Raw genomic sequence first — 22,000 nt, 5'->3', positions numbered from 1 at the left:
GACTCGAACCCGGCCCTCTCAATTGTGAGTCGAGCGTGCTAACCACTACAATACGCGGTGTGTGTGTGTGTGTGTGTGTGTGTGTAATTCACCTCGGTTATCTGCTGGTCACCCAGCCAGTTTATGGTCTATGAGCTCAGAGCTCATAGACCGATCTTCGGGTACGACTGAGACCACAACACATTCCACACCGGGAAAGGGAGGCCACAACCCCTCGAGTTACTGCTAGGTGAACAGGGGCCACACATTAAGAGGCTTGCCCATTTGCCTCGCCGCTTCCCGGGACTCGAACCCGGCCCAGTCGAGCGTGCTATACACTACGCGGTGTGTAATTTTTTCACCACGGTCGTCTACTGGTCACCCAGCCAGTCTTCTCCATTACGGAGCGAGCTCAGAGCTCATAGACCGATCTTCGGGTAGGACTGAGACCACAACATACTCCACACACCGGGAAAGCGAGGCCACAACCCCTCGAGTTACATCCCGTACCTATTTACTGCTAGGTAAACAGGGGCCACACATTAAGAGGCTTGCCCATTTGCCTCGCCGCGCCGGGACTCGAACCCGGCCCTCTCGATTGTGAGTCGAGTGTGCTAACCACTACACTACGCGGTGTGTGTGTGTGTGTGTGTGTGTGTGTGTGTGTGTGTGTGTGTGTGTGCTTCACTGTTTGATCTGCTGCAGTTTCTGACGAGACAGCCAGACGTTACCGTACGGAACGAGCTCAGAGCTCATTATTTCCGATCTTCGGATAGGCCTGAGACCAGGCACACACCACACACCGGGACAACAAGGTCACAACTTCTCGATTTACATCCCGTACCTTCTCACTGTGTGTGTGTGTGTGTGTGTGTAACTCATTTACGAAAACGCTCGCACACACATCGATCATCCATTTCCCTATCATACAACCAGGACTTTTATTTTTCCTCGTTTTCTGGAGTCACGCCTAAAATATAATAGAAAATGAGGAGTGACAGCCCTTTAATTTTATCAACATTACTGCTTGGTAACATTTTGAAGGTTGTTTTTGTTTGTTTTTCTCATTTTTCGTGTTATAAATTGACTCGAACTAAATTAGTATGATTTGTTTCCAAGATAGTAAATAGAAAACATTTATAGTGATCCTGTACGAAAGAGAGAAACAAGAGGATGTGAACTAGCTTCCTGAAACCAAATAGAATAGATAAATAAGGCAATGAAACTAAAATTAATCTGAAGAATGTAAAGAAAAGTGAAGAAAAAAACGAAGGAGTGTGTAGAAGACAAACCAACGAATCAAGAACGTGTTCCATTGGCCAAGAGAAGAAGAAAGACCAAGAAGGAAAGCAAAAGATACCGAGTAATAAGAAGACATCACCCAGGTAGGTTCCTTCCTCACCTGGTTGTCTCACCTGGCTGGCTCTCCTGTTGTATTACGCCGCCCTGGTAAGCAAATAAAGGAAAATTGACTGAAATGGTAGGGTATCTCAGGTCACTTGGGAATTTGGTTTGGCTGAATAGTGTACGTAATATTTACAAAAAAGATCTGTTGTATCTGTGTGTTGGTGGGCGTGCAGGTAACGAACACTCTGAGGGAAGTGAACCAGGAAATATTTATGTGCGTAATTTCTCTGCAGCAGTCAAGTGGTAGAAACGGGGAGTGGGGTGGGTGGGGAGGGACGTTATTGCGTCTTAATCCTTGTAACTTACACTACTGCGATTTGTGTGTATTCAGTGGTCAGTTGATGGTGAGTGTATTTTCAGGCAGCACTAGGAAGGCTGGTGATCAGGTTTCAGTATATGTAGAATGTACCTTAGCAAAATATCAGAATTACTTGCATCCAAACTTCTTTTTATGTACTTATTTATTTATTTATGCATTTTATTATTACCTTATTATTATTATTATTATTATTATTATTATTATTATTGTTATTATTATTACTTTGTTCGAGATGTGTGGATATGTTCAACTGTAAGATAAAGTAACTAATGACAAAATTATTATACATTTTTAATATCTTTTCAAATTATGCCATAAGATGATTCAGCATTTTATCTCATTGGTGTCTGATGGAAAGTGAAAGGCAGGGCAATTGGATCAACCTGCTTCCCAGACGTGACAACCTGCTTGCCCGCACCATGAAGCTCCTGCCCAGCCAGCCTCCAGCAGGTGATACAGACAACACCTATATTCCACCTCCCTGCCTCTCCATCTCCTTCCTTATTTCCTTCTCTACTCTTTACTCCACCTCCCTGCCTCTCCATCTCCTTCTTTATTTTCTTCTCTACCTATCACTCTTTTACACCTGTCTCTTGAATTTATCAGTTTGACCTTCCTTATATCCTTCTCTACCTCTCAATTTTCTCTTGCACCTATCTCCTCCAATTTATCTCTGTCTCTTTATCTCCTTATTTTCTTATCTACCTCTCACTCTTTTACATCTACCCCCTTTAGTTTGCCAGTTTTACCTTCCTTATTTCCTCTTCTACCTCTCACTCTTTTTTATACCTGTCTCTTCCAATTTACCTCTTTGTCTCTATCTCCTTCTTTATTTTATTCCCTACTTCTCACTCTTTTACACCTGTCTCCTCTAGTTTGCTTCTCTGCCTCTCCATCTCTTTTGTATTTTTCTCTCTATTCAACTTTCTTCTCTGTTGTTGAATTCTTCATGTTTTCCTCTTTAACTTCTATTTTTTTTTATTGTTTTATGTTCACTTTTTTTTGTATTTTGTTTTTTATCTCATACATTTTTATTTGTTTATTATTTTTTTACTAACTGTATTTGTCTCTTTTATGTTTGTTTGTGTTTCCTTTCATTAGTCTTGTGTCTGTGTTGAAGTGTTTATCTGAATTTATATTTAAGCCATGTACTGTACCTGTTATTTGTTGTTGCAGATGTGATTATGAAATTCTTTGATTGGTCACCTTTTCCTAATTGCTAACACTTCTCTGATAGTGATGAATTAGGCAAGTTACTTATGTGCTACTGTGATATACATATGTAGGATATAGAGCATACAAGCATTTTCCTACAAAGATCAAATCTAATGATATAATTAAGTAAAAGACTACCTTGATTTCCTTAAAAAATATATATAAACTTTTCTTTTTCTTTTTTACTTACAGACAGCAAGCCTGAGGCACAGCCTGTTGGAGACACTTGCCAGACACCTAGACCCAGGGTGAATACATTGTGCTCTCTTATGTATTGGCTCTTAAGGGTTAAAGTAATCACAAATCCATCACTATATTACCGAGAACCACAATTGCATGTCAAAAATTTCTTTCAGGGACTTGAGAACACTTGAGTCCCTCACCAGGATGTCTAGAGCCTGACTCATATAAAAAGAATGCTTAGTGCAAAGCATGTCCTGATTTTAAACACGAGTTACAATGTGAAAGGAGCCAAGTGCAAATGGTTTCATCACAGTTAGGGGTTTTTATAGTAGTTGTAGTAATAGCAACAGCAGCAGTAGTAGTAGTAGTAGTAGTAGTAGTAGTAGTAGTAGTAGTAGTAGTAATGGTGCTCCTCCACAGGGAAAGGTTGCCCGGCCCAAGTTATGCTACCAATGGACAACAGCTGATGTGCAGAAATGGTTCAAGAGGCATTGCAGTGAATACTTCCAGCTGTACGCACATCTGTTTGCATCAGTAAGTTCTTGGAACTGTGGAATGTGTGGACAGCAATACAGATTTAGAGAGTGACTACCCATCATACATATGTTGTTTATCAAGGGTATATACTTGATTTATGTATCCCTCATGCTCGTATATACTGTGTTCAATATTGTGTGACATCAGACAATATGGATTTTTAAATTTTTTTTTTCCTTTACACACAAGACTAGAAACACATGACACACTTGTTTTTTTCAGAATGACATCACAGGCAAGGCTTTGGTGCGCATCAGTGAGGGAACACTGCTCAGGATGGGCATCAAGAACCCAGAGCATCTGGAGGCCATCTGGCGGGAGATCCTCAAGCTGCGACTCAAAGCAGACATACAGGAGATGAAGGAGATAGAGATGAGTGCTGTGATTTAGGTATGGAGTGTGTCATCCTGGCAACTGTCTCCACTTGTATGAAGACAGGAGCAAGGGAGGGAGAGGTACCTCAGTATAGAAATTTTTCAGCATTTACAAGATGTAGGTAAGAGCCCTTGTTCAGTTAGGGGATTGAAGTCTTTCAGTACTAAAGTGAGAGGGAATACAGGAGGGAGGGAGGGAGAGGATGGGGTAAATAAACAGGGACAGTAGAAGCTTTTTTCTCATGTCCAGTCACATGAGGAAATGCAGTGATGATGCATCAAAACATTGCATAGGACTTGTAGGTCGAGTGAAGCTTTATCTGTACCCCGCACAATATTTTTATCTGTAGGAATCATTTGTGGCTTTCAAGATCTCAACATTATTTGAGATGTTTGTACTTTTTGTAAATGTATTAAAAGTTCCCAGAAACAATAAAGTGTTATATCATGCCAAACATATCATTGACTTGTGTGCATTAATAGGTTATTAAATCAAGCAGCTCATGTCTTACAAATATATATTTTATATCTGTATGTTTACATAATTTTATAACATATTCATAGGAATACAACACTTCATTATTTTTGTCAATATTAACAGCATAGCACCAGATCATTTACAACAGTAAAAGTGACATACACTTGGTCCCAGAGTCATTAAAACAATCATCAACAGGGGTTAGCCACAGAATGTGTCACTCAGTGTAATGGTCAACACAGCACCACTGAAGCAGTCAAGCAGTAGCTAATCCAAAATCTGCATTTAGCCCAGTTGCCAATGAAGCACAAGATTCAGGTGTGTTACTGGAACTTGAAGCTACAGGATCACTGCAGCTGTAAATCAAGCACCCTAGCACTGCTGGTGAACTCATCGTTGCCCAAGTAGCAGCCTGTCATCTTCCTACTTCCTGTGAAACTCTTGCGGCCGTGCATCACCCGCCAGTTGTCAATTAGTAGTACCTTGCCTGCCAAGGGAACAGATCAGAGTGAGGGGGGTACAGATTCTTACTGGACAAGAAATCTGTATCTTTTTGGTGTTCTTGACAACAGTAAATATAAACGTGCAACCAGAACCATGTCAACTTTATTCTCATTATCTGTCTGTCTGGAGACATACTAGGGTGAAATCTCCTTTGGAGGAAAGCAGCCTCAATGAGACATGGTTTGATCTCATCCTACTGGCGATAGCAAGGAAGGCAAGACACCAACCATCGTACAGATAAAATAGCCTTATTGGAAATGCAATACTGGTGACCTCCATTGTCTTGGTTGCCACACTGCCAATGCAAATGCAACTATTTACTGGGAATATGTTGACAATTTACAGTACACAATTGTAGATTATCGAGCCATCATGCAAACATTACCTGGTTCTAGCTTGAGCCAGTGTTCATTCTTAGGGTTGCGAATGACCTTAGTGAGATTCATGAAGTGAAGGTAAAATTCCTGCATCTTCTCCTGTGGGATGGAGGACAGGGGGGCTCGGTCATAAATATTGTACCTGAAACCATAATGCATGGAGTTAAAATTAAGGTTGAGATGCAGTACATAGAGAGCATGCATGACGCAACACTTCCAGTATACTCCATCCCTCTGCACTGACCATCTTTCTCAACTATTCCAACTTCACCCTTCCATTTTATTGAGAGAACCTTCTTCTCATACTCACATCTGCTCCAACCCTCACATGTTCCTTGTTATCTCACTTTTCTTACTTTCTTTGCATCACAGATAATTTCTTCACAATAAACCACCTTACTTTAACAATCTATTACATCCACACCACAAGCAGAGCTGAACAACTCTTTACATCTACCTGCATCCTTGATCTTTGACCTTCATTCCACCTCCAGTTGGAACACAATACCAGAATAACATAATGCACACCTTATCTGTGTCAAGCCTCCTGTCTCTGGATTGTGCCTGAAGATGGTGTCCAGGCATGAGTGGTGCTGCCCAGCCTCAATATATTCTGATGGGAAGGATTTTGAGGAGAAGAATGTGTATCCCTCAGGGTGTTTGTCCTTGAACTGTTGTGCTACATTAAAGCCATCCACCAGGAGGTTCTCGCCACCCTCACAGGCTGCCTCAAGACAGTGGAACACTTGTACCCTGGAATAGGACATTTCTTTCTGTATCTATGAGAAGAAATAAAAACTATGGATCTTGTAAGTGATGGTTTAGTTTGGATATTTAAAAAATATACTTCACTAGTATTTCCAAAAGATAACTCAAACAATAATAATCATGGATTTTCCTAGATCACTATACTAGAAGAGGCTAACTGTAGACTTGTTACATTGAACCTGTTCCTAAAGCTAGCAAGTGTTTGTACTTTTCCACTGATCACCCTCATCATCCCAATCATAAATTAAAAATACATGATATGACAGTAAACTCGTGTAAATGCTTTAGAATGTTACACCATAACATAGGTATGTTCCATTGTGCCAGAACAATGATTCACAAAGAACATTAACCATCAATGGTGAAATGATCAGTAACTTCCCACTCAAGACTGATTTCAATCCACAAAACACCTGTCATGCACTCAATCAACAGAGAATGGAGATGAAAGCAGAGCAAACTCATCCTTGTACTAATGCACTGAGCACTGCACCAGTGATCTGCACAGTGCCCAGGGGACAGAAAGAACAATAGAGAACTGACAAGCAAATCACACAGAACACACTTGCAAATCAGTGATGTGTGGCATATCATCTGTCTGGTGATGATTGTGATTGACAGCGATGATGAAGTAATGGAAGATGGTGGTAAGGTGACAAGATGAGGAGTATGAATGGAACAGAGATACTGTACTGGTGAAAACAAACACTTTCCTCATTATGAATACAGTGCTACCAGAACTGCAACTTAAGTATATAATGCTACACTGCTATCACATATGTACTATAAAATGTATGTTATGGAGAAATAATGGACTTCAATGGTACAAAATGGAGGTAGTTATGAAAAGTAGCATTACCTGCAAGCCTGTGAGAAATATGTAGTGTCAGTGTGAGCACCAATGAACTCTGAGGTGTAGGCCGTGTCAAAGTGATCCATGCCTGTGTTTCCAAATGTCCACATCTCGCCAAAGAAATTCCGTTTGATGGGACAGATCTTCTCCACTGCCAAGCGAGTGGCTTCCTCAGTAGTTGGTACCTGACACAACAACACTTAATAATGCCAGAGGAATAAGCTCACCCTTATCTGTATGATTTCTTTTTCTAATGAAAGTCTTAGACATTCTTTTAATGTTAGAGTCTACAAACATGATTTAGCATTAGCACTGGACTAACTTTAGCTTTAGGAAATATCAAGCACTGCAGTATCCCCTTTTCACAAACCAAAGTGTCTCGAATCACAAACCTCAGAGATGAAAGCAAAGCCATACTTGATTATGGCTGCAATGAGTTTTTTCACACCATTCTTTTCAGTGTCATTCAGTTCACCCAGTGAAACCTGCAAGATGAGGGCATCTCTCTTAGAAAATTAATGAGTAAATAACATACAGGCCTGAAAACTACATCACATAGTTTGTATCACCACTTTCTAATATTTGAGTTGTAATGAGTAAACTGGTAACCTCTATCTCTATTTATGCACCAGGCTGGCAATCCCACATCGAGTGATCCAGACAAGGCAACATATTCACACACATATTTATATTTTTGGCCCTCTCAGCTCCTGGTGGAAAGGGAATAATCTTACAATCAATTAAGTAACAAGTGGCTTAAAACCTAATGTTGTACCAGTAATTTGACTGAAAACCTTAGAAATATTACTATTACTACTACTACTACTACTACTACTAATAATAATAATAATAATAATAATAATAAATAATAATAATAATAATAATTCCATAGGTAGCAAGCATCTCTCACTGTTTCTCTCTCTCTCCTCAGAACTTGCCGTGGTCAGCTCAGGTTTGGGGAAGGTGCGTGCTGTCCAGAGTTGTTGTGGAGACTTGTGTGCAGTGCGGCGTCCTTCATAAGTGTTCTGCCACAGAAACTTGTACTCATAGGCTGAGGTGTGACCATCAGGCCCTAGACACCATGCAGAAAATGAGGCAAAATGAAATCAGTAATAAGCTAATGTCTTTGACATGCTTAAAAATAATTAGCATGAAAAAGGAACAGAAAATTCTAAACAATTAATTGAAGAAAATACTGGTGATGATTAAAAAAAAAAAATAAAATAAAAAAAATAAAAAAAATAAAAAAATAAAAAAATAAAAAAATCACTGCATGAGTTCAAGAGACAGTGAAAATCATTCAAATATAGTGAATGAAATGAAATGATAATATGGTTAAAGGTATCAAGTGTTAGCAGTAATACCGATGATAATGACAACAGACAGAAAAGAACAGTGACAATAATGACTGAGTGAGGATCAACTAACAACAAATATGACACTCACACTTCAGCTCCAGGCCCTCGGGTGTTGCTGAGACAAGGGCTGGCCGGATGTTGAGATGCATGTGTGTGGGATCAAATCTCCTCTGTGCTGTGGTGTGGTTGTAACAGTCATTGCAGCGACAATGATCCCTCAGCCACGGGTAGGAGAAACGGAGGCTGTGTGGCCAGCGAGGGTGCTGCACCTCCAGCCTTGACCCAGCATCGAAGGTGCTGATCTCTGCAGGAGTGGTGGTTGGGGTGAGTACTATAACACTGTTGTTATCTTGAAAATTCTATTATTGCTAGCTGCTTTGAGTGTTATGATACAATGTCTGTATTAGATACTGTTCTGTTACTCATTCTTGATACTTTAGTGACAAAAAGGATGTTGGAACCTGACAGTCATCATAATCCCAATATTAAGACTGTCCTATTGTCATCAGGAGGTTCAATTCCCTGTCACAGCAAAGCACCCTCTTGACTGTGATGAGAGTGGTTGGGCAGTGTGTGTTATGTCTAGAAGTGGAAAGTTTTAATCATCTGTAAATGACATCTCAAGGCACAGCACTTCAAAAAGAAAGCTAACTGTGGCAGAGAATGGAGCAGATATGAATGATCTAATAAGGATGCAATACTTCAATGCAATAGCACTGAAAGATAAAGAAAAAGAATGGTTTAAAAAAAAAGGTGAATAAAGGTTGGAAAGAAAAAATATAGATGAGTGAGAAATCTAAGCAGGATAAAAAGGAATATAAGTACATGAAATAAATTTTAGGTAAAGACAACACAAATTTTAACTATGAGATGGAGGGATGTTGGCTAGAGGCAGTAGAGGAAGGAAAGGATTTAGGAGTAGTGATAGACAGGACTATGAATTCAATTTTCAAAGCAATGTTTAGAAGCAAGAAATAGGGCAAATAGGATCCTGGGTTTTATAAATAGAAATGTTAGTTATAAAAGTAAGGAAGTGGTGCGTAGCTTATATAATTCCTATGTTAGGCCCCATTTAGAGTATTGCATACAGGCCTGGTCACCCCACTATAGGCAGGATATAAACATGTTAAAAGCAGTTCAGAGAAGAGCAACTAGGATGATACCAGCATTAAAGCGCCTGGAGTATAGAGATAGATTAAAGGAATTAAACATGTTTTCATTTGAGAGGAGATGTATAAGAGGGATATGATAGAGTTATTTAAAATGTTCTCAGATACAAACTACATAGATGTGAGATCTTTCTTTACCTTAGAGGAGGAAGTAGGACTAGAAATCATGGCAGGAAGATTAGAAAGCAAGGCTGCAGGTTAGATATAAGAAAATATTTCTTTAGTCATAGAGTGGTAGACTTCTGGAATGCATTGCCAGAGACGGTTGTAAATAGCACTAGTTTGACAATGTTTAAAAACAGATTAGATAAGCACTTAAATTTATTAGATTTATAATTATGTATAGCGCTGCATGATAGTTTTTATAAGAAATTTACTATAGTTAAACAAGACATGATCCCCATGTATGGGGACCACAAATTGTACAGGATTTCGCTGCAGGACTTACCCCTGTTAATGGGCCAAATATTTAAATTAGTATATAATGTATTGTGTACTTGTAAGTGTATCTTTAAGTACTGATGACGAGGTCGCTGTGTGACTGATACAGGATAACCTAGATGGGCCCTGGTGGCCCTTTGTTATCCTATTATTTATGTTATGTTATGTTATGTTATGTTATGTTAAATTCAGAATGCGTGTAAGATGAATGTGTAAAGAAGAATATTGGTGGAAAAATACTAAAAGAGAAAGATTTTAAGAATGTTATCAATGAAAATAAGACAGTTGTGACCATGTTATGTAAACCTAAATTAATACAAGGCACTTGAGGTGGCAAGGGTGAGTGATTATGGCTGATATGCTCAAGAAGCAAGGTGACCTGACCGATAACACGAGAATGTGAGGATACAGGATGAAGACCATTAATTGTTATTGTAAAAAAGTGACGAAATGAATAAGGCAATATGTGTCACTTGTGCTATATTTTTAAAGGCAAGGGGATAAATTGTGACAGAAAAGATTCATTTAAACATACAAATTGTACTCACTACTCATACAGCACCTTTGGGGCCTCGCGTCCCATAACAGCGGTATGTGGCGTCTGACCTGGGTGACGGAAACATGGTATCAGTCACTAGTCTTCCATGCTGCTTCAATTCTTTCTTTCATGTATGATTTAGTATAGTCATAATTTGTTAGGTGCAAGATTTATCACAGAATGAGCGCTGTGGTAGGCAGCTATCAGAAGGTTCAAGGACCTGCTGGCCGGATCAGCGGGAACACTTGAAGGAGGAAACTTGCAGACTTTATATTATAGCACCCTGACACACTGATTGTCAATCAGCTTTGTCTTACCTCGCCGTTGTGAGGGAGGCGGTGGCTATGGCCCTCACCCTTAAGGCACTTCTGAGGCAAACACTGTGGAGCATCCTAACAGGTGACCAGCTTGGTAACACGGCTACACGGTGTATCCAGCGCAGTGAACGTTGCCCTGTGGTCGTGTCCGCTTGACAGCTCGTTGCCGGGCCCGTCGGTTGACGGTGGATCAGTGTTGCCAGACGGTCTGCCCTCAAAATCCCTAAATATTCGGGGAAAATTCCTAGAAATCCCTATTTCATAAATGATATTCCTATACATATAGATAGCAGAAATAAGCATTCTTTATGTATAAGTAATTAATGTTTTTTTTTTCTTACATAATACATATAGTATTGCATATTACACATTAATTTCACAATTTTCCTTACTACAATCATCATAAGTATTGAAATGGAGCAATAATAGAAGGCAAGACATTCTCTTTGACATTAATAAGAAAAAAAAAATACTAGTGAGTCGGGATGACAGCACTTGCCGGTCGGCGTTCGGGACCCATTCGGAGCGAACTGACTGCTTCAGTTGAAGATAGAAAATGTCCGGGGTTGGCAACTTTACCGTCTGTTTTGTACGCAGCGCCGGCTCGATCATTCACGTTCAGTATGTGTCTACAATACCTATATATTTTCTTTTCTCCAGTCTGTTTATTTATTTATTTATTTTTTTTTTATCTTCACCATTTTAATTTATTGTGTAATTTTGAACTTTTTTTTCAGAAACCTCAAAAGTTCCCAAATTGAGAGTGAATGTCTCCATGTCCCCATCGGAGACCCAAAATCTCGAAATCTAGGGACAAATCCCCATATCGGGCAACACTGCGGCGGATGCTCACTCAGCTCGCCCGTTCATCTCGCTACTGCGGGATTCGCTGGCTACATGCAAGGCGCGCATTCCTGGATTAAATTTTGATGCACCAAGGCCTGAGAAACAAGCCTATATTCGTACATTATATCATTACCATAGTTACGATTAACAAAGTGGGCTGTGGGCATCACACTAGACTGTGTGTGTGTGTGTGTGTGTGTAAATTTGTATGTATCTGTATGCATACATTAGATTGGACCAACATGCAGTTTCTCACTATCATGGCAAAATGAATGTACATATTGTACAGCATGTACTACTTTATTATATAACCGAATTGCCAAGTGTCACTTGTCAGTGACCTTCGGAATTCGTTTTCTCTTGATGCTCGTGCAACAGAAAACTTGTGCCTAACTAGAGCAGAGTTCCCAATCTGTGCACGCGTACCGCACTTCAGTCTTGTGATGTCTCGATCGGGCATATTAAATTTTGGTCTTCTTACGAAAAGTCTCTCACCATAAAACATTTGTGTCATCGTCAGAGAAATGGTTAGCAGGAGAGTAAATCCAGTATTTCAGTGGGTCACAAATACGTACTGCATGGACTAAAACTTGACTCTCTTGATTTCTTCATCTGAGTACTTTAATCAGGTGTCTCTCTGATTACTTCATGGTACCTATCATAGCCAGTATGGAGTCGTAATTTATTTTTCTTTATTATACAAATTTCAAACAATCAATGATATAGGTATGTTATACAAAATATATCCAGCGTGGTATACATAAAGCACAATTTGCAAAGCTCTAGTGTTATCAGCAAAGAGAAGAAATTATATAAAATTTACAAGCGTGATAAATATGTAGATTTTAAGCAACTTAACACAATATTGACTTTCAAGTATTTTCTAAGGACATCTAAGAACATTCCTGCATGCAGTATACAAGTAAGCTATCTTTATTTGTAACACATTATCGCTCATATATTAAAACTCGAGTGACTTTTTCAGAGGCCATAAAGATTATCAGTCTAGTTTAGTGATATATATTTTTCCCACTTGTAGGTAACGCTCTTATAAACCAAACCTTAATTATTAACTTCCACTAAGCTAAAAAAAAAAAAAAAAAAAAAAAAGTAATCTCAGTATTGTGCTGAAACGTGTGTAATAAGACGATGTGGTGCTTCAGTGGCTTTTTATTCAGCTTATAATGTGATGGACAATAAACTGGCATGTGTACATTTGTAGTGTTTAGAAACGCTCTGCTCCCACACCACTTTTTTTTTTTTTTTTTTTTTTGGGGGTAGAGTAGGTTGGGCGAAAGAAGAGTGAAGGAGGGGAAGAATAGTTGTGGAAGAAAAGAAATATAATTGAAGATTAATAGGTGACGGGCAAACCGTCACGATTGTTTTCAAAGTATATATATATATATATATATATATATATATATATATATATATATATATATATATATATATATATATATATATATATATATATATATATATATATATATATATATATATATATATATATATATATATATATATATATATATATATAGTATGATTAGCTGCGTTATCAAGAGTGTTTCTTCTGTTGATAATGTATAATATAATTAATCTTCTACTACAATCATAGAAACATCCTTAAAAACCCATGTAATTTAATACCTACTAAGACACTTCGAAAGTATGGTAGTGGTGTGCTTCAGAATACGAATCTACATAATACCACACAGTGAGTTAAAGTGTACCCAACTCTTATGGGAAACATAGATGAACATTTCACGTTTTAAAAGAGAAGAATTGTAAAGTAATAATATAATTTTTCCCTTTTCACGCGATACAATCCGGGAACACCAAACAGCAGCCTCAGATACCCGGGACACAGGCGTACCAACAGTCACAGTGAAGTTCTACCAACTCTGCGCTATTCCTTGTGTGTCTGATGAACAAACCTAAGTACGAACTTCTTTGTCTGCTTGTCTCTGGGCGGGTAAAATCGGGCGCTTCCATATGTTATTTATTCATTCAACATTTTAGAGCTCTCTCTTTTTAAAGATTCCATTCTGCTCTCATTATTATTTATTTATTTATTTATTTATATTTGGTGTCCATCTGTGTATCTGAAAGTCTGTTTGTCTGTCTGGTATTATTCTTGTGTCTTTAGCAGTTTGTCCATGTGTCTGTCGTTTGGTCTGTCTGTCTGTCATTTGCTTGTGCTTCCGTCAGTCTGCCATCTGTCTGTATGACCTGCATGTGTCTTACCAGTCTGCTTGTCTGTGTGTGTGCCTTCGCCTCACCAGGTGCCGAGGATCCTGCCCTGACACAGGAAGGGACGCGTGTCATTCTCATTGCTAAACTCCCTAATCATCCCTTCATGGACTTGGTAAAGGGGAGTTGAAGTGGATTTTACAACATGCTTCTCAATTTCCTCATCAGTCATGAAGGAACCGTCGCCCCACTGAAGGCGTCCTGAGTCTGTCTTCTGCAGGTTGATGAAGCCTTCTGAAGCATGGAGGGAGAGATGTACGATGATATCAGTGACTTATTTATGTAGTTTTCAGATTATTACCTGTTAATAGAATTACATGATAATCACAAACACACACACACACACACACACACACACACACACACACACACACACACACACAAAGAGAGAGAGAGAGAGAGAGAGGGGAAGGCGGATAATACTTACGCTTGACATTCTTACTGAAGAAAGGCATTAGAGAGAAGTGGCGTTCAGTCTTCAGCATGATGAGATTAAACCCTGGAATTCTTGCGCAATGGTCCTTGCCTTCCTGGAACCTCATATCGTTGGTTGGACTGAAGTATACCGTGCTGTCTATGTCCTCCAGAACCCCGATGCGACTGTCAAGTTTGCCTGGCGGGAGGGATCAGTCAGCCAGTCAGTCATTTTAGTAATCACTCTAGTAGGAAGTGAATTGATTAGTAGGCAAGCTAGCTACGGAATCTATGAGTCTCTCTCTCTCTCTCTCTCTCTCTCTCTCTCTCTCTCTCTCTCTCTCTCTCTCTCTCTCTCACCAATCTTGAAGCCGTACACACTGTCCGGGTTTCCCTCCAGCGTCATGGTGTCCGGGGCGGCGGTGGTGGTGGTGCAGGTCACTGAGTCTCCACTGGGAACTGCAGCCCAGGCGGCGCACGACGGATGCACCAGGCAGCGGGATTGGCAGGAACCTAACGAGAGAGAGAGAGAGAGAGAGAGAGAGAGAGAGAGAGAGAGAGAGAGAGAGAGAGAGAGAATTTAATTACATGCAGTTCTTGCGAGTTTTAACAGTCACTTGTAAGACATTCGGACTTAAACAGAAATTTTTTCTAATGTTAAAGGTTTGGCTATTTTCCTAGTGTGTGTGTGTGTGTGTGTGTGTGTGTGTGTGTGTGTGTGTGTGTGTGTGTGTGTATTTACCTAGTTGTATTTACCTAGTTATAGTTTTACAGGGCCTGGGCTTTATGCTCGTATGGCCCCGTCTCCATATCTACACTTATCCATTTTTTTTTTCTTTAAAACTATGCACACTCGTTGCAGACACTACTTCCTCACTCAAACTGTTCCACGTCTCAACACATCTTTGTGGGAAACTATATTTTTAACATCTCTCAGACATCTTCCCTTCCTCAGTTTCTTACTATGCGATCTTGTGCTTCTAATGTCATATTCTTCTCTCAGGATTAGTTTCTCATTATCCACTTGATCCATTCCGTTAATCAATTTATAAACTTGTATCAGATCCCCTCTCTCTCTTCTATGTTCCAGGATTGGTAGATTCTTAGTTTTTAGTCTCTCCTCATGTGTCATCCTTTTAAATTCTGGAACCATTCTTGTAGCCATTTTTTGTAGTCTCTCCAATTTCTTTATGTGTTTCTTTTTATGGGGGATCCACACAACTCCTGCATATTCCAATCTGTGTCTTATTTTAGTACTTATCAATTTCTTCATCATTACTTTGTCCATGTAGTGAAATGGTAATCCAATATTCCTTAGCAAATGTGTGTGTGTGTTTGTGTGTGTATTTACCTACTTTCATGCTGACATGTATACAAGCACATGCACATGCATTCACTCAAATATGTGTGTGTGTGTGTGTGTGTGTGTGTGTGTGTGTGTGTGTGTGTGTGTGTGTGTGTGTGTGTGTGTGTGTGTGTGTGTGTGTCCGTCCGTCCGTCCGTCCTTACATGCACTGGAGAGGATAGCACTAGTCTTGTCATTGGTATTCGATGGGACAGCCCAGCCTCTTCTGACTATCATCTTGTCTGGGTGTTGAGTTTCCGGGACTTCTGGATAAGTTTCTTGGGCCCCATTTTCCACCACTTCCCTCACCACCACCACCATCACAAACACAGTCACCCTCATCCCGGCAGTGTTGAGTTGTGGGCAGATGTTGCTAAACCCAGTGGAAATGGGAGCGTCAGTTCATAAGTACAAGGATACTTCCCTGCACCTCCCTGTATTAGAAAGTCTAGTAACCAGTCTCCTTAAATCCAGCACAGACCTTGTACCCTTCGCCACCACTTCCTTCACTTCACAACCTACTCTTTTCCATTACTTCTTTTCTCCCAGCTCTCGCAGACTTCTAAATCTCTGCCTCGTGGTGCAAGAGTACAGATAGAACTGCCGCTGTCATGCGAATCGACGGCATAAAGGGATAAGAAAGTATACATAGAGGAGTAGGAGGCGCTCATTTCTTAGACATGAGATAGCCAGGCATGCGACGGTAAATCACGTGTGTCGGGGCCGCGGAGGAACCGAAGTGCTTAATGATGAGGCGATAAACAGTCACTGTGTCCATGGCGCCATTGATCCTATGAGAACGAGAGAGAGAGAGAGAAATTCTGCTTTGTTGCTGTTTTTCTTGTTCTAGTTCTTCTACAGGAGAGGGGGGGAAGGGGGAGGCAAGGCGAACGACAAGTATGTAAATACAATGAGGATTCAAACTATCACTCCCTTGTTTAACATATGCGATAGTGATACCATTCCAACTCAAACGATAATTCAGAACGCTTCCACTCGTCCATTACAGCACAATTACCAGAAAATCAACGATTCTCGAAAAAAAATAAATAAAAAATAAGATATGCGAGAAGTAGGATGGGAAAGTATTCAGGAACAGGAGAGTACCGAAACGCGCGCGGTTGCCAGATTCACCTGATATTGTAATATTCCACAGAAAAGGTGGTCAACTTTATATCGTATATTTTTTATTTTTATTTTATTTTCTATCCCATACTGATGTATTAAAATAACTTGAGTATTTTTAAACACATATCTACGCCATAAACGGCTTGATAGGAAAATTCAAGGTTATAACCATGCATTGTTTTGTTTTATTTTATTTTTTTAACCATCTCAGTCCCTGGGACTGAGTTACTTAATTAATAACTCAAAGTTTGTATGATATTTTCTTTCCTTCTATGTTAGAAAGTAGGCTACAAGACACTATGAACATATAAAGCCCCATAAATGAGTTTATTTTCTTAACTTAGAAATCAAAGTCTGATAATGAGATTGTCTATTGCCAACCAATTCGTTCTGCATAGACGTGTTCGGCCTCACAGGTTTTGTACTGTATTAAAGTCTCTGAAAATTAAAGAGCTTGGTACAGCAGGCGACTATATTTTTCTCTATATAACAATGTTGGTCGTATAAATTCAAGTAACTATACAAAAAAATATCATAGCAAAATAACAATTGAAAAATACTGGAAGGATTAAAATCATTGTAAATCAATAAATACATCGTAATATAGTGTTTTCAGACGACTGCTCTGTACCGCAAAACGATGTTAACTCACTCATGAAATAAACCAGCCGGCAAACGCTGAAAACTCTCGAGTCTGGGTATTTTCCTATTAACTATGCATTGCTATCCGACGCATTTTCTCTTCATCACAAACTAACTACTCTAAGACGTTTTATTAGTTCTACAGTTGACTCTAAACACTGTACTGCCTTGAAACACAAAATTCTAGTATTTCTAATCGTTTTACTTCTATTTTGGCGCGCCTTTTTTTTTTTTTTTTGCATTGAGTTTCAGTTTATCGCAGCGAAAGAGTCAAGCTGAACCACATTTCAAATATTCAAACTCCAGAAAGCTTGCAAAAATCTAAGAGGGATTTAGTTAATGTTGTTTTTATTCTTTATGACGACACGAACTAGCAAGACTAAATTTTTTGTGTGATGCGCGTGATTACTTACCTAACCTAACCTAACCTAACCTAACCGTAGTTAACTTCTAGTGGTAGCTATAGTAGTAGTAGTAGTAGTAGTAGTAGTAGTAGCAGTAGTAATAATAGTAGTAGTAGTAGTAGCAGTAGTAGTAGTAGTAGTAGTAGTAGTAGTAGTAGTAGTAGTAGTAGTATAAAAAGAGAAGTGGCAGTTGCAGAATGAAGAAGTGTGTGGAAGATAAGTGGATATGAAACGAATACCATAAAGTTAAACATGAATATTTGAGATGAACTGCGCTCCTCACACACACACACATACACAGACGCACACACACACACACACACACACACGGTTGCTCAGTGGTTAGAGCGCTGGCTTCACAAGCCAGAGGACCGGGGTTCGATTCCCCGGCCGGGTGGAGATATTTGGGTGTGTCTCCTTTCACGTGTAGGTGCTGTTCACCTAGCAGTGAGTAGGTACGGGATGTAAATCGAGGAGTTGTGACCTTGTTGTCCCGGTGTGTGGTGTGTGCCTGGTCTCAGGTCTATCCGAAGATCGGAAATAATGAGCGCTGAGCTCGTTCCGTAGGGTAACGTCTGGCTGTCTCGTCAGAGACTGCAGCAGATCAAATAGTGAAACACACACACACACACACACACACACACACATAGAGATAGTAAGGTTTATCTTTCGCTCGCTATTCTCAAGTGATAGATGATTAGCTGTGAGAGAGACAGGTGATTGTGTGTGTGTGTGTGTGTGTGTGTGTGAGAGAGAGAGAGAGAGAGAGCAAGTGTGTACATAAAGTGGCAGTTTGAGATGGAGCAGTGACCTTCCTCTTATCGTTCACACACCACTGCTGACTCACTGGCTCTCTTTTTTTTTTTTTTGCTTTTCACGGGAATTTATGGGCTAAGGGGGATATTTGTTGTGGTACCTCCTATCTCAAAGCCCACCCGCTAGGAAACCATTGTCCCGAATGAGGAAGCTCAACCTACAATCGGACCGTGGACAGGATTCGAACCCGTGCGGTTGGAGACCCCTCGGACCCCAAAGCACGCATGTCTCTCTCTCTCTCTCTCTCTCTCTCTCTCTCTCTCTCTCTCTCTCTCTCTCTCTCTCAGGGGCATAATGGTCAGGCACATTATTAAATCACCGGTGCAACCATTTTTGACTTTCCCCAGTTCATTATTTATGTTTGTTGTATTGTATTGATTTATTTTTATCTTGTGTCTGATGTGTTTTCTGTATTCTTAGTTTACGTATAATTAAGGAGTCTTTCACGATAGTTTTTGTGATGTTACACTTGATTTGAGTGGGAATTGACTGTGTACAGTGCTGAGTGGCTGTCACGGGGAACTGAAAAGTCACAGATACGATACACCCAGCCGCTGCCGCGGCTCCCCTTGTGCTGCTGAGACCACCCACAGGTGCTGCCCTTCACCAGATGATAGGTTTCAGTGTGTGTGTGTGTGTGTGTGTGTTTTACGACACAGTCCCGAGTTGCGTAGCGCACTCACTGTGTCATTTCATCTTCTAACAGCAGCGGTCATGTGGCGTTGCCTGGCGTGGGTGACAGTGACTGTAGTGGCGGCGGTGACGGTGGAGGACGTGATGAATGATCCTCTTCTGGTGGTGTTAAACCCTCCTTACAACACCCTCACCCTTGACGCCCACACCCTGCACTTCCTACATTCTAAAGGTGCCTCCCGCTTCTGTGTGGTGAACAGCTGTAACTTACTCGCTATAGCCAGATGTTTCCTCTTGATGCCCTAAGACGGCTGTTCCTTGTGTCCACACGTCACTGTGCAGCATGGCATGTTTGCTGCAGCACACACATGAGACCTTGCACGTCACGACTCACGTTCCTGATGACACGTGTTGCTTCTCCTTCTTAAACAGGAGAAGCCAAGGTGAGATGGGGCCTCACTCTGCCGGAAGGGGCGCAGGGCACGCCATGTGGGGAAGGCGACTCCTGCCTCGATTTCGGGGTGGCCAAGGTGGTGGTGACGACTGAGGACCACTGCCAGAAGGTGGCCTGGACCTCCGGCAGTGGTAGCGACGGTGGCCTGACCGCCCTGAAGGACTGCGTGCTGCTGGAAGGCCACTGGTGAGCATCGGGGCAGGAGGTTGGCAGGAGTCTGAGAGCCAAGCAGGCTGGTGGCAGGTGGGGGGAGGGGGCTAGAGAGAATAACAAACTTTTGCCTTGTTGTAGTTTTGTCATGTGGAATGAAGACAACAAGCACTGGTTGAAATTCCTCAGCTACGTCCAGAGTATGAGTGACACGAGGGGCGCGGAGTGCATCCGCCATGCCATCGCGGAGTGCTTCACTGGAGGGCGTTGCTCACCACGTCACCATTGCTTCACTGAGGAATTTTGCCTTTTTCTTTTCCTTGCCTCAGGTTTGGTGGCGGGCAGCAGGTGGAGCAGCCGTGGCCCTTGGAGCAGCAGCCGCGGCAAGAGACGGCCTTCGTGACAGCTGACATGCTGTCTCGGAGCAGCCTGTGGTACGGTGGCGTGTCCGAGGCTTACTGGGTGTCGTCACAGGGCGTAGCAATCAGGGTGAGGCTAGCCAGTGTGTTGCGTACCTGTGAGGTGTTGTGCGATGGCTTGGTGACTGAGGAGAGGAGGCGGTCGGGGAAACAAAGACTCACTGTGTCCTGCTTCTCGACTTCAGGTGGAGGAGCAGACGCCATTGTTCCTGAGTGTGCCTGACAACGACGGCGACTCCACGGCGGACGAGCTGTGCCTCGCTGCCCGCCACGAGGAGCCCTTCATGGCCAGCCCGGGCAGCCACCTCACCCTCACCTACCACCTGTGCTCTGGGAACGACGTGAGGAAGGTGTGTGGGCCATGTCCCTGCTGCTGACTGTCAGCTAACACTTAGTCGCATGTGTCATATCAGCAACACACACTGTAATGTGTTTCAAATTCAACCTTTGGGGCCATTCATGTCTTGTCTGCCCTCACAGGTGCATGAGGCGACCTTCCCCAAGTTCTTCTCGCTGCCTGAGGCCGCGGTGGACTCCCGCATGATCCGGGATCCCATCTGGTCCACCTGGGCCGAGTACCACAAAGCCGTCAACGACAGCAGAGTCCTTGACTTTGCACGAGCTGCCTTTGAAAACGGGTTCAACAACAGCCAGGTGGGTGTCAGGTGGGCAGGACCTGGCATGGCTGCTCACACCGAGGAGGTCCAAGTATGTGTGTGTGTGTGTGTGTGTGTGTGTGTGTGTGTGTGTGTGTGTGTGTGTGTGTGTGTGTGTGTGTGTGTGTGTGTGTGTATTTTCTATGGGATTTGTGTGTGTGTAAGATGGTTTCATTTCCTTTAGGCGTCTTACACGATATGTGTGTTATGTCTTATAAAATTTAATCATTCATAAATTGTAAAGGAAAGTATTTGTGATGCACCACATTTTCAGAGTATTTTTGTAAAGATAATATTTCGTTGTGGTCAATAAAATATCTATTTATCTATTCATGTGTGTATGTGTGTGTGTGTGTGTGTGTGTGTGTGTGCGTGTGTGTGTGTGTGTGTGTGTGTGTGTGTGTGTGTGTGTGTGTGTGTGTGTGTGTGTGTGTGTCCGCGCACGCATGGCAGTGGCATCCTCACTACATTTCTTGACCCTTATCGATGCAGGTGGAGATCGACGATAACTGGGAGACATGTTATGGCGAGGCTGTGTTCAACCCAGAGCGTTTCCCAGACCCCCGTGGCTTGGTGGACCAGCTCCACGTGAGTGACACATGCTCATACATACACACACACGCACACACACACACACACACACACATACACACCGCGTAGTGTAGTGGTTAGCACGCTCGACTCAAAATCGAGAGTGCCGGGTTCGAGTCCCGGTAAGCGGCGAGGCAAATGGGTAAGCCTCTTAATGTGTGACCCCTGTTCACCTAGCAGTAAGTAGGTACGGGATGTAACTCGAGGGGTTGTGGCCTCGCTTTCCTGGTGTGTGTTGTGTGTGATGTGGTCTCAGTCCTACCCTATGAGCTCTGAGCTCGCCCCGTAGTGGGGAAGAGTGGCTGGGTAACCAACAGGCGACCGAGTTGAATTACACACACACACACACACACACACGCACACGCACACAGAGACGGTGGCGTAGTGGATAAGGTGGTGAGTGTGGGATCGGGCAGGCGTCCATGCGTATAGGTT

At 41.7% G+C, this 22,000-nt stretch overlaps 4 protein-coding genes across 9 annotated transcripts in view; 2 read left to right on the top strand and 2 right to left on the bottom strand.

The window, feature by feature from the left end:
• The first annotated feature begins 1,134 nt into the window (after nucleotides 1-1,134).
• On the top strand, nucleotides 1,135-4,462 carry LOC123503234 (protein aveugle-like). Of its 3 annotated transcripts, none has more exons than XM_045252799.1 (5): nucleotides 1,135-1,364; nucleotides 2,025-2,155; nucleotides 3,113-3,168; nucleotides 3,524-3,637; nucleotides 3,863-4,462. In XM_045252799.1, exons 2-5 carry the CDS (start codon nucleotides 2,056-2,058, stop codon nucleotides 4,028-4,030), a joined length of 438 nt encoding a protein of 145 aa, XP_045108734.1. In that variant the 5' UTR covers nucleotides 1,135-1,364; nucleotides 2,025-2,055; the 3' UTR covers nucleotides 4,031-4,462. The 3 variants fall into 3 exon arrangements, with proteins under 3 accessions (XP_045108734.1, XP_045108736.1, XP_045108735.1); XM_045252801.1 differs by having other exon boundaries at nucleotides 1,136-1,428; nucleotides 2,064-2,155; XM_045252800.1 differs by having other exon boundaries at nucleotides 1,137-1,364; nucleotides 2,064-2,155.
• Nucleotides 4,463-4,515: 53 nt separating this feature from the next.
• On the bottom strand, nucleotides 4,516-10,996 carry LOC123503231 (trimethyllysine dioxygenase, mitochondrial-like). Of its 2 annotated transcripts, none has more exons than XM_045252795.1 (9): nucleotides 10,818-10,996; nucleotides 10,525-10,568; nucleotides 8,441-8,656; nucleotides 7,933-8,066; nucleotides 7,387-7,479; nucleotides 7,001-7,179; nucleotides 5,902-6,126; nucleotides 5,382-5,515; nucleotides 4,516-4,979 (listed from the first exon to the last, which is right to left on the bottom strand). In XM_045252795.1, exons 1-9 carry the CDS (start codon nucleotides 10,889-10,891, stop codon nucleotides 4,840-4,842), a joined length of 1,239 nt encoding a protein of 412 aa, XP_045108730.1. In that variant the 5' UTR covers nucleotides 10,892-10,996; the 3' UTR covers nucleotides 4,516-4,839. The 2 variants fall into 2 exon arrangements, with proteins under 2 accessions (XP_045108730.1, XP_045108731.1); XM_045252796.1 differs by having other exon boundaries at nucleotides 10,511-10,568; nucleotides 10,818-10,923.
• The window catches only part of LOC123503226 (myogenesis-regulating glycosidase-like), an 89,739-nt gene continuing 76,276 nt past the window's right edge, over nucleotides 8,538-22,000 (top strand). For all 3 annotated transcript variants that reach the window (XR_006674369.1, XM_045252791.1, XM_045252790.1), the window contains exons 1-7: nucleotides 8,538-8,676; nucleotides 19,369-19,527; nucleotides 19,728-19,935; nucleotides 20,229-20,388; nucleotides 20,504-20,668; nucleotides 20,799-20,972; nucleotides 21,467-21,562. Coding sequence is in view for 2 of the 3 variants with exons in the window: in XM_045252791.1 (XP_045108726.1) it covers nucleotides 19,377-19,527; nucleotides 19,728-19,935; nucleotides 20,229-20,388; nucleotides 20,504-20,668; nucleotides 20,799-20,972; nucleotides 21,467-21,562 (954 nt within the window). In the remaining variant the exon portion in view is untranslated. The remainder of the gene's footprint in view (nucleotides 8,677-19,368; nucleotides 19,528-19,727; nucleotides 19,936-20,228; nucleotides 20,389-20,503; nucleotides 20,669-20,798; nucleotides 20,973-21,466; nucleotides 21,563-22,000) is intronic.
• On the bottom strand, nucleotides 13,209-16,429 carry LOC123503233. The gene is made up of 4 exons (XM_045252798.1): nucleotides 15,837-16,429; nucleotides 14,688-14,840; nucleotides 14,341-14,526; nucleotides 13,209-14,147 (listed from the first exon to the last, which is right to left on the bottom strand). Exons 1-4 carry the CDS (start codon nucleotides 16,012-16,014, stop codon nucleotides 13,939-13,941), a joined length of 726 nt encoding a protein of 241 aa, XP_045108733.1. The 5' UTR covers nucleotides 16,015-16,429; the 3' UTR covers nucleotides 13,209-13,938.

The sequence above is a fragment of the Portunus trituberculatus genome, chromosome 13 (assembly GCF_017591435.1).
Source record: "Portunus trituberculatus isolate SZX2019 chromosome 13, ASM1759143v1, whole genome shotgun sequence".
In the NCBI taxonomy this organism is placed as follows: Eukaryota; Metazoa; Arthropoda; class Malacostraca; order Decapoda; family Portunidae; genus Portunus; species Portunus trituberculatus.
This window is presented reverse-complemented; position numbering and strand designations above follow the sequence as displayed.

What these genes read in the sequence shown, in the direction of transcription:
- LOC123503234 (XM_045252799.1), top strand. Translation starts at nt 2,056, where the DNA reads ATGGAAAGTGAAAGGCAGGGCAATTGGATCAACCTGCTTCCCAGACGT. An exon ending in GCCCAGCCAGCCTCCAGCAG is followed by an intron (nt 2,156 to 3,112) that starts GTGATACAGACA and finishes TTTTACTTACAG; the next exon opens with ACAGCAAGCCTGAGGCACAG. An exon ending in ACGCACATCTGTTTGCATCA is followed by an intron (nt 3,638 to 3,862) that starts GTAAGTTCTTGG and finishes TGTTTTTTTCAG; the next exon opens with AATGACATCACAGGCAAGGC.
- LOC123503231 (XM_045252795.1), bottom strand. Translation starts at nt 10,891, where the DNA reads ATGCTCCACAGTGTTTGCCTCAGAAGTGCCTTAAGGGTGAGGGCCATA. An exon ending in TGGGACGCGAGGCCCCAAAG is followed by an intron (nt 8,657 to 10,524) that starts GTGCTGTATGAG and finishes CCACTCCTGCAG; the next exon opens with AGATCAGCACCTTCGATGCT. An exon ending in CCAAACCTGAGCTGACCACG is followed by an intron (nt 7,480 to 7,932) that starts GCAAGTTCTGAG and finishes CTCATCTTGCAG; the next exon opens with GTTTCACTGGGTGAACTGAA.
- LOC123503233 (XM_045252798.1), bottom strand. Translation starts at nt 16,014, where the DNA reads ATGAGGGTGACTGTGTTTGTGATGGTGGTGGTGGTGAGGGAAGTGGTG. An exon ending in TGCTATCCTCTCCAGTGCAT is followed by an intron (nt 14,841 to 15,836) that starts GTAAGGACGGAC and finishes CTCTCTCGTTAG; the next exon opens with GTTCCTGCCAATCCCGCTGC. An exon ending in CTTCAGTAAGAATGTCAAGC is followed by an intron (nt 14,148 to 14,340) that starts GTAAGTATTATC and finishes TCCATGCTTCAG; the next exon opens with AAGGCTTCATCAACCTGCAG.